This window comes from Notothenia coriiceps, unplaced genomic scaffold (genome assembly GCF_000735185.1).
Source record: "Notothenia coriiceps isolate Sejong01 unplaced genomic scaffold, NC01 NC01_scaffold00014294, whole genome shotgun sequence".
Lineage (NCBI taxonomy): Eukaryota > Metazoa > Chordata > Actinopteri > Perciformes > Nototheniidae > Notothenia > Notothenia coriiceps.
Genome location: NW_011346995.1, coordinates 450 through 11,450, shown reverse-complemented (window position 1 = coordinate 11,450; position 11,001 = coordinate 450). Strand labels below are relative to the sequence as shown.

Below are 11,001 nucleotides of genomic sequence, written 5' to 3'. Positions count from 1 at the left end.
TTGTAATTGAATAACATTGTCTGCTGCATTTATTTGGTCAATTTAAACGGTAAGTAACTTTATTATGCCCACGGAGGCGGAGCAGCCGCAGCCGTCTTCGTTGCCCCAAATTTCGCCACCCCTCGGCGGCCCGCAAGTGCCAGAGGACCTCGGCAAAACAGAGCCTGCCCAGGTATATTTAAAAAAGTACCCAACTCGCCTGTACAGTGGGGCAAGGCGCTCATTTTGCAGCTCATGGTTTCAAAACAGAGATTGGCTGGAATATTCATGTAAAAAAGATTCCATCTTCTGCTATGCATGAAGACATTTCGGTCTTAAAAGGGGAGTGATTTGTAAAATATCCATAAAGAAATAGTAAATCTGTTTCCAGGTCTGTTTCATATGGATGTTGAGATGTATCCATAGATATCTTAATGTTGCTCTCAAAGTGCACCAGATTGATGCTTTTAACTTCAATATTTTTAAAAAATCTTCCCGGGGGAGCATGCCCCCGGACCCCCCTAGAGGAGGTGAGGACCCCCCTAGAGGGTGTTAGGTCCACTCCCCACATATAAAAATAGCACTTTACCACTGCACCCTCTCTAATCTCAGATGCACCCTGAGTCATTTTGTTCTAGGTAGGCCTGACAGTGGGGGGGGGGGGGGTGTGTGTGTGTGTGTGTGTGTGTGTGTGTGTGTGTGTGTGTGTGTGTGTGTGTGTGTGTGTGTGTGGTGTGTGTGTGTGTGCAGAACTCACCGACAAGCCGGATGACGTTGAGGGTGGTGTTTGTGAGGATCGGCGCGTTGGCCTTATTAAGGTTGTAGTCAGACCTTTTCTTGCTTCTTATAGTCTCTCTGGACGCACTGATGTGTGCAGGAAGTGGAAGTGAGGGACAGAAGTAGGACAGAGTCATGAGAAGAACAGAGACTGAGTAATACATGTTAACATCACTAATCGTGAGCAGTGAATGGCCAGGTTCAAACACCTTAATACAGGTCAGTCTTCTAATGGATCAATCAGAACCCATTACACAATGCAGGGGCCACAGAGGGACCCTGGTGGTGAAGTCTCTGAACTGTTGATCCTGGAGCACCAGACCCCTGACACTGCCCATCCAGCCATATTAGCCTGCAATCATTATATCGGCCTCCTAATTATTGGATGTGACCATGCGACTCATTCAATAATTAACCATTAGTGATTCCCGCTCCTAAGAATGGGAAATTAGCATTTAAGTGGCTATAGGCTAATGTTAGGTTAATACAGGTACCTAATAGGAAATCAAACGTGGGGTGTTGAGGCAAAAATATCACGCATGTCATATCTTTGAAATAACAAGACTTAACGCGGGGCACAAACTTTACAATTCCATTAATAAGCCTTTGTACATTATATGAAAATACATTATTATTATAAAAGTGCTTCTGTAATGACAAGCTACTGAATAAGTAATGGGATTGTGGGTCAAACTCAGTGTAATACACACACAATAGTAGGTTCTTAATAATTCAGTCCACCACATACATACACATGCAGTCGTTCATAGTTAACTGAAAAAAACAGAACAAGGCAGGTTATAAAATTGAACACTCCATCATGCTGACTTTTAATCTAAGGTGGTAATTGTTTGCTTTGATTATATATCCCTTACTCTAATAACAAAAAGCATAACAACTAAACTTTCCTCAATTCCATTCAAATTTCTGACTCAAGTCAAAATAACTCATGTTGCTCAGTCTGAGGAGGAGCATGATTGCCTTTGATTTTTTTTTTAAAAGCAGAAATGAATCTATCAATGCTCACCAATGACGTAGGCGGAGGTGGGAAGAAAGATAATTTTTCATGGCGATACAAATAGCTTTGTAGCCTACTTAGCAGGGTTAGGGAAAGGGGAGATACAATTATCATGACTAAATGAATAAGAAGTAGTATAATGCTTCACATCCTTTTAGAACCACCTTTAAAAAAGATCATCACGATACTATTTTATTTTGTGATGATAGTTGTTTACTTGCTTTCATAAATTGGAAAAAGCCAGGAAAGTAAAAGATGGATACCTTGATATACCACATAACTCCACATGTCATACCCTGAGCTGTATTTCTGAGTGGCGAAATAACAATGTGACCTCTGACCTCTTGAGGGGGGCATCGCCCGTCTGCTCGTCAACGTAGTCTTGCTTGAGCTCCTCAGGGACATCACTATCGCTGTCGTATTCTTGATACACATTCTTCTCCAGCTCGTCTGACTCGTACTTGAGAGTTGGAAAAGAGAGAAAGATCAGATGTGAGACAATGGGAACTGGGCCAGGGCAAAGAAGACATGATGAGAGTAAAGGGATTCAGAAACAAGTCAAACACCTTTTACTGACATCACCTGTTGTGAAAGACAAGTGTTCAAATAAAAATATGCCATGAGAAACTGTGTCATCAAATAAAAACGGCCTACTTGAAAGCGCTGTAAAAGGGCTGTGATTAAATTATATAAAAGAATAATTGAAAATGAAGTATAACATCCCCATATTTTAGCTGTAATGGGTGCATAACCATGAAATGACTGGCTTGCGGACAAAAAGCAAAAAATGAATTCACATCCCAGAGGAGAGGCTGGTTAAAGCTCCCGTGAAATAAGACAATATTTTCTTTGTCCTTAACTGCATGCTCAGGGAACACAGCACAGCCATATGGGAAGGATTACAAGCTTTAGGGGCAGCCAGGACAGGGCTTCTATAAGCTTCTATACGACATGTTAGATAGTGCAATATTGCTTTTGATGTTGAGCCTGGAAGGAAAATATATCAATATATAGAAAAAGTGGTTGATCTGTCAGGGTATCGGGGCACCTGTGTAATTTCTTCTCCCAATTCCTGAAAATAAATACTGCTTTATTCAACACATACGTCTTGAAAGAAAAACTGATGTTTATATTAGTCACAGGAATAGCACATCCACAGCACCAGGTTCTATTACTGGTTTCCCTTTAGCAATGTTATAGATATCTGGTTGAGCCCTATATTGGTAGAAGCCTTGACAAAGAGTAGGTGTGTGTTCTTCTCTCTTGAAGAAAATGAACTAGTGGGGTAAAAACACATCAGTCTCTAACAAAGAAAGGCAGAGATTCAATTTAGCTAGCTGCTTAGCAAGTAGCTAACCTGTCTAGCTAGCAGCAACCCCTACCATAATGATCTCCAGTTGCTTACCAAAGGCTACCCAAGACTTTCTACTCTTTAATGGGTATTTCATAGAGACACAAGTGCTGGTGTGTGGGATAACAAAGCCAAGAACCCTTCTTTTAAAAACAACTAAAGGGACCTTAAACTAAGCGTAGCTGCTAAGAGTACTTTGCTAATGCACATATTGCAAGATGTTTATTGATTCTAAATGTCCTTTTTATGATCACAAAAACCTGTTGCCCCCCTCCAGATCAAGCTAGGCTTCACTTCTGGGTTTAAAGAGGCATTTGCAGAAAAGCTCATTGCTTAATCGTTCCGTGAATCAGGCTTTCGTAGAAAAAGAATAAGGAGCTCTCTCCCCTCCAACATTTTTGGTTATACATTTGCTTTGATTTGTCATTATTTTCAAAAAAATGACTTACCGTTTATTGAATACTTCTGATGTGCCTATTTGAGTGCTTAAATTATTATAAATAAACTAAACTAAACGCAACACTAAAACAGCGGTATAATTTGCTTAGGAAAAACGTTTAATCCTGAAGGATGAGAAGCTGTATGTTATATCATAGGTTTATTATATGCCCTGCCAATGACACTACCCATAGATTCATTTGTGTTTTAACAGCTTATATTACATGTCAGACATTGAGCTAGCGTGTTATACTAAACATGGCATGTCCTGCACTACTGGCCCCTCACTGTTAATCGAGGTTTGTTACGGCCAGGGTGATGACAGCTTGGGAGCGTCTGTAAACAACTTAATGACCCCCAATGATGATGTCCCAATTAATCAACCCGGCTTTTTATTAACTTGTTTGGTTATGCAGCCCTACAGGTAGCCTTGTTAATTATACATAATAATGTATCCAACTTGGGGAAATTAACAACTTAATTGAATCCTCAGATATGATTTGTTCACATAAGGAATAAGAGCGTGATTTACCTACCACTATAAATACCATTGTGATCCATGTATACCATGTATAACAATGCTTTTGCATACTTAAGAGAGACTGGGCTACACATCATTCCCACTGGTAAAAGTGATTATATATACTAAAGTAGGCACCAATTGGACGCAAGTGTTTGAAGTCTCCTCTTACCCCGTTGGATGCCAGCACGTCCTCTGTCTCCTCCTCTTTTTCAGTAGGCAGCTCAAAGGGGTTTCCCTCCTGAAGAAACTGCTGAAACAGGGACAGCTCGTCCTGAGCCGGGCTGCTGGAGGAAACGGCCTGTCTGCTCGGGGAAACGGACGGAGAACGACACTGGCCCATGAACTTAAACTCCTGGATTGGAGGAGATCGGAAGGAGACAGAATAGAGACAGATGTTTGTTCAGGTTCGGTAAAGTTAGCTGTTGAGGCACATATGAGAAACTAAGGCTTAGATTAATTAACATTTCAGAACTTGCCCTGTTTTATCTAACATAATTACATTACAAATAGTCTACAGTCAAACATTGTGCCTAGTATTAATGGCTGCATTGGCAAATCAGCAATTGTGATGAGGCAGCAAATGCACTTTGGAGAACTGTGAACAACACATCGTGTCAGTTTCCTGGTGCATGTTCTCATTGAAATATCTTGGCCCAAAGGCATAAACAAACTACCTGCTTGCAAAGAATCATGCTTGTTCATGCATGATTTTTCAGTTTGTTCTCTTTCAAGTTATTGACCTTCAACAATGTGCTCTCCTTAGGCTGTAGATGGTTTTAATTTTATTATCAAACTTTCCTGTTATATTTATTAATTGGGGAACGCTCCAAGTTTAAGAACCGAAATAAATTCAAATGAATCATTTGTAGTCAAAAATGGTTGACTGTTACTGGAAAACTTTAGAGATAGAAACAGGCATAAGATGAGGTAAACAACTAAAATGTCGGTCTAAGTTTAACAATTCAGAACAAAATCAACTAAATATGAGGAATATTATATACATTGTATCTGAATTATATTTACAAAAAGCCATTCTTTTTGAAAATGGCCAGATATCTACTACATATCTAATGAGATCATGTATATATATTTGAATAGTAATTGCAGTCTGTTAAAACACTTAGTTAGTGTTAGTGCCCAGCAGGTTTTAAAGGGTTAATAGGTATAATATCTGTTTACCATGCAGTACTGTACACAAACAATATTCTTCTGGCAGTGGGTTGATTATGCTAATTATTTGGCAATCGTGTTTATTGCAAAATGTGCCCAAGCAAGACAGACATGAAGAAAAACAAGAATATGAATGAATTCCATGAATCTTTCTGACATCTAATTATTTCCATTTATCTTTTCTGTATTTTGGTAAAGTGAGTTGAACATGTTGCAGTTTTCTTAGAGTTGGTTGAATCCATGAGGGACTACAATACATGTACAGTATGTAGGTGGTGTCTTTATGCGATGTACTTTAGTCTGATATTGAATGTTTCATATGTATACGCTCAAGAGTATGGGGAATAAAAATATCTAACATACTGTACACTGCATCAGTCCCAACAGCCATATTTTCGTTATCTCTGTTATATAACATGCAGTGGAATATATGTTTATACACAGGCTGACAAAATTACACACACCCCCACACCTACACAGAAATCACTGAGCAGGATCCCCTGTGTTTCATATCCTGATGCAAATTTCACAGTGATGTGGGGGGGCGATGAGTGACAGTGTGGAATAAATGAAAGCTACCGTGCTTCATTTTCTGGCCTCAGCGATGTGATTCTTACTCACATGGAGCTGGGAGATGTTAAAGTTAGACTTGACTGGGCAAAGTTCCCACGTCTCATTTTCCAGAAACATCCTCAGCTCTTCCAGTCGTGCCCTGAGTGGAGGAGAAGAAAGTAAAAGGAGCGGGGATGGGGAATGATAAGAAGAGGCAACAGTTAAAAAGGAGAAGTCGACATGTCCATTACTGACCTCATGCCAGCAGCATGTCCAAGTCTGTTTACATGCAGCCAGAGTCCAGATAAGATATTCTGACATAAAAGAACCTGCAAAGGTCACGGATGCACTGTGAAAAAGGAGAGGTTTTCGTGTGTGTGTGTGCGTGCGTGCGTGCGTGTGTGTGTTTGTGAGCTTTGAGTAGGTGAGTGTAACATGTTTTTATGTTAGCTGTCATCACAGCTCAAGACAGTCACCCTGATGGTCACCAGCTAGGTCAATATGAAGTCTTTTCTATGAGGAAATGTCAGAGCAGTCGTGACTTCAAACACAGCGGTAGCTCATGTCTTAAAGGTGTTTGAAGTACGAGTGAAAGTGAAAGATCAGTAGCAGAGGCAAGGGACAGGGAAGTCTTGTGGAACAGAAATACAGGATTGATATCCTATCATAACCCTACCATAAAATGCATTGACAATTAAAATATATTAAAGGTATGGTTTACCCGAAATCAAAAATTATTCTCCAAACTAAAAACCTCCAAAGAGGGTGTATGAGCCTCTGCCGCGATGATGTGGTTCATGGATATAGCACGGTAGAAAGGAAATAGCCCTAACCTTGTACCAAACAGCTTATATATCATCATGTATGTTTTGGGCACTTTGAGAACCATAAGTTGAGCGCCATTTAGTTCCATTATATTAGCCATAACCCTTTGAAGCTTACAAATAAACCTGTCAATCAATCATGGACAATGAGTTAACAAAAGCAGAAATTACCATTGGCACAGCTCTATGATATTTATTGATAGTAAACCTTGACAATGTTATTCTATCCTTTGAAACCTCGGGCCAAAAACAAACCCACCCTGAGGACGATGAGTGGGCTTCAGCCAGCCGACGTTCACTGATGCACAATCCGTTTGTAAATCGGCTGGAAGATTAACCTAATGTAAAGATGATGCACGCTGGAAGGCTGCTGGCCACCCGTAGTGTGCACACGGACACAGTGGGGGGGGGTAGAATATGTCCTTCTAATGCTGTCTGCCATTCTCCACCTCCTCTTTTTCTTCTTTTGCCTCAACCGCTCCATTTTTCAGTTCAAATGACAATTTCACACTGAGATGACCTCCAACCTTAAAATGACTGTCTCCCTCCTGCGTCACAGGAATGAAGCTAATCAGCATTCAATTATCATATCAATGATTCTTGACATGCAGACACAACTCTAATAAGATCACATGTGACAGTGTGACGCTGTATGTGTCAAAGCATACATATTCAAGTGGCTGGCAGGGGGTTATGTAATCAAGCGGTACATGTGCTTCCAGCTCAGTGAGATCCACCGTCTAATTATACATCTACCACGAAGAGGGTTGCGCTGGGAATAGAACATAATGAAAGCAGCCAGTGGTCGTGATTGTGTGTACAAGTTTCTGTCAAGCAACCTGCTGTTAAAGTGTCATTCAATAATGTCTCAAGAACTTTCTTCCAATTCATGTGGAACGGGGAAAGCACATCAGATTCATCCATGTAATTATTCACACACAACCGACTCTGCCAGCTCACTGACTGAGAAGAATGTGCACTTGTCACATGATGCAGGTGAGGATCCAGAAGCAATGGAGACATCTTACCTGTGATAGTTTTTAAAGTAGTTGACACTCTGGCGTTTGATAGACTCCTGCAGGACCTCTGACTTACTGCTGCAGAACTCCTCCCCCACCTGCATCAACCTGGAGAAAGAGGTTGTTAGATGAAGAACAAATAATGACAGATAATGATGAAGGAAGAGGAGAGAAGAGATAAAACAAAGACATTTTGCAATTAATGATGTACTAGTGAGAAGACCGGGTGTAAGGAGAACAAATGGACTCTTTAATGGCTGCCTACTGATACTGACTATCTATCATACCATCCCATAATGGTTCAGTCACTGCAAGTTAGAGAAAAACAAAGAGAAAAAATTCATAGAAGTTTGCTTGAATACACTTAAAACGATCAATTATTGGAATATCGCCACAAAAGCATGCTGATCAAAGACTAACACATTTAGCCTGCTTGGTCCAGTATTAAATTATACAACTTTTCAAAATCAAAGAGACAACGTATTATTTTCTATAATATAAATGTAATTGACTATACCTAACGAGTCTTGTATTGTGGGGTATTTAGGAAGTAACCAAGCATATATCATCACGCCGAACATATTGGCAGATAAAGTCCTAATATTAAGGTTTTTATTACAAAATGTATTTTAATTTTAATCTATCCCTATATTGTGTCCGCTACTTCATAAGATAATTCCTATATTGTATGTTTTTCTGCAGTCAAAAATGTAAAAAGCTGTGTTTTAAATGCTCTTAAACTGCCCTTTAGCCTCAAAGCCTCTGGAGGAAGTCTGCCATGTGTGTTTGATTGACAGCTGAGCCAGCAGGGGCACAGAGACACGATGTAAACAGACTCGCTCTGGCAACCGGTCAAGGGACAGACAATGTGCTGTTTGCACGGGTATTGAAGAAAGAAAAGGACCACACAAGACTTCATCTAAAATAAACCATAGGAAATATTTGGATATTTGCAGGTAGCTGACTCGTCAAATAGCTATTTTAGATGATGTCCTATACAGTATGTGCACAGATAATAACTTGAACGCAGGCAGTGACTTCATTAAATCAATAGAAGTAAATGTACATTTCTTACATAACCACACATTGTTAGAAAAGTTTAATTCGATGTAACAAATAAATGCCCATGATTTAAGGTTAACTTAAAGACCTTTACTGGAATATGCTGGTTTCTTCTAACAAAACATCAATCTTTATTCCACCCACAAACTGTTCCAGACAATGTACAGGTTCACTCCCACATACAGTCATAATGGGCTGAGCAGCACAGGTCGACCGCAAATCAAGAAATGAGATGAATGCGAGCATACTTCTTATTTGGTGTCCATAAATGCAAAAATAACTGGAGTATCACTCACTACTATAATCAGAGTTAACATAATCAAAGTGTGGCGTGTTAATAGGTTTGGACATACTGGCATTATAAAATCTGTTTTGATGTGCTTGTAAACAAACAATGATAATTATCTAATTGGACGAAGGAGCATGTTGTGTTTGTGTGTAATTAAGTTTGCATAATCTGAGTGAGTCAGTCACAGAGAGGGAGAAAAAAAAGACTGCATGTCAGAGTATAAAAACCTGAAAAAAAAAATGTGATAATAATCGAATAAGACATGACGGCGAAAGGGACAGTGATTGCAAGATAATGATGGCCAATTAGTGGAAACAAGGATGAGCTGATTGCTCTGTTCCTGCGGCGTACCTGCTGATGACATCAAGTACCACGATGAAATCATCGTATTTAAAGTTAGACATGTCTGTCCCCAAGATATAGGCCTTCACTTTCAACTGGACGTCCTGGGGAGGAACATGACAGGGGAAAAGTGATTAGTGAATTATCTTCGGATCAACAATAAAAACATGAACACAATTTTTTTTTAAACATCACATAAAACAGAACAAATACTCCCACAAGTCATGTCAATCATCTGGAGTGAAGACTACAGTATGTGGGCAAAAACAGAGATATTATAGAGAGATGATATAAGATAGAATTTCTTCAAACCTGCCAGATGCGTGTCAGTCCATGCTCCAGCTTCTTCTTGACATAGCTGCGGTCCACCACCGACTCATCAGACTCTGCTGCGTCACCTAGGGGTGTTCAAAAAAAGCACACAGACGGATTAAATAAGGAGACAGATACATTTACCTTTCCCCCTTTTTCCATTTTATCTATCTATTGCTTGACTGTTTCATTCCAGCATGACTCAACGGATTTAATTGACTTTTTAATAGACATTTGCACAATGATATGTGAACAGCATGAATCAGAAGTCCTAGAGGAATAAAGAAATATATTCCTAAATTTGATGAAGAAGCAAATGGAAAAAAAATCCATTTGATAATGTGATTCATCCGGTGCATTCAATGTGATCAGGGGAATGTGGTCACGTTGGTCTGCAGATCTGTGTGGGATTTGTTCTTCATTGTTAGTATGACAATGTAGACAGCCTGAATTTTAACTGAAGACTAGGAGACTTCTTGTAAAGTCTGCATTTCACATCATTTGAGAGTGTAGGTCACAGAGTCCCTGAAGAGAGCGAAGAACTGACAGCTACCGAGAACGCAATATGAAAATACACTGAGACATGTTTTATGTGCTAAGGACCTGGTCACTGTCAGACAGCCGGAACATAAATCAACATCTCCAATGAACACGGTTCCTCTCTGTGTGTTTTAGTGTTTTCTCTTCTCACCGATCTTTGAACACCATGTGTAGCAGACACTGAAGAGGCTACTACAGGGGCGTGGGCCATTTTGAATCGGCTCTGAGAAAATTCAAAAAGTATAAAGGAATGCGGCCCACAAAAGAAACTTGAGCTTGTCTTGTATTGTACTTCTTAAATATATCTGTAAACATATATTACACAGTAGTGTTCATGTGTTAATAAGCCCGCTTTCAGTCACTAAAAGTTGAAAATATGTTCTAACAAATCTAAGTTGATAAGAAAAAAGCCCAATAACTTATTTACATAACAACCTTGAAATATACCCTTCCTATTTCCTCTTATGATATGTCTTTATGTCTTTATTAGGATCCCCATTAGCACTAGCATGAGCATTGGCTATTCTTCCTGGGGTCCTCACACACTCAAAACATACATACAACAAAATTAAAACAAAACAAAACAGCTCATAATTGCATGCAATTTACAGTGCCGTATGAAGTGAAAACTAAAATGGTCATCCAATTATCGCCATCCTAAGGCCAAACAAAAGTAAACACAAATAAGTGTACATAATAACATATGCATACATAGCCGCAGGCACAGTTCAAATTGACTTTATAATACTGAAATATTTTTTTTAGCAACCTTTTGAAATGTACTTGAGAATTTTCCTGAATGATG

At 39.5% G+C, this 11,001-nt stretch overlaps 1 protein-coding gene across 1 annotated transcript in view; it reads right to left on the bottom strand.

The window, feature by feature from the left end:
* Positions 1 to 9,746, bottom strand: part of vps50 (VPS50 EARP/GARPII complex subunit) — a 46,130-nt gene extending 36,384 nt beyond the window's left edge. The window contains exons 1-7 of the mRNA XM_010774642.1: positions 9,657 to 9,746; positions 9,354 to 9,448; positions 7,661 to 7,759; positions 5,878 to 5,968; positions 4,256 to 4,438; positions 2,116 to 2,234; positions 737 to 843 (exon numbers count right to left, since the gene is read on the bottom strand). Coding sequence (XP_010772944.1) covers positions 737 to 843; positions 2,116 to 2,234; positions 4,256 to 4,438; positions 5,878 to 5,968; positions 7,661 to 7,759; positions 9,354 to 9,406 — 652 coding nt within the window. The 5' untranslated portion in view covers positions 9,407 to 9,448; positions 9,657 to 9,746. The remainder of the gene's footprint in view (positions 1 to 736; positions 844 to 2,115; positions 2,235 to 4,255; positions 4,439 to 5,877; positions 5,969 to 7,660; positions 7,760 to 9,353; positions 9,449 to 9,656) is intronic.
* Between the last annotated feature and the right edge of the window lie 1,255 nt (positions 9,747 to 11,001).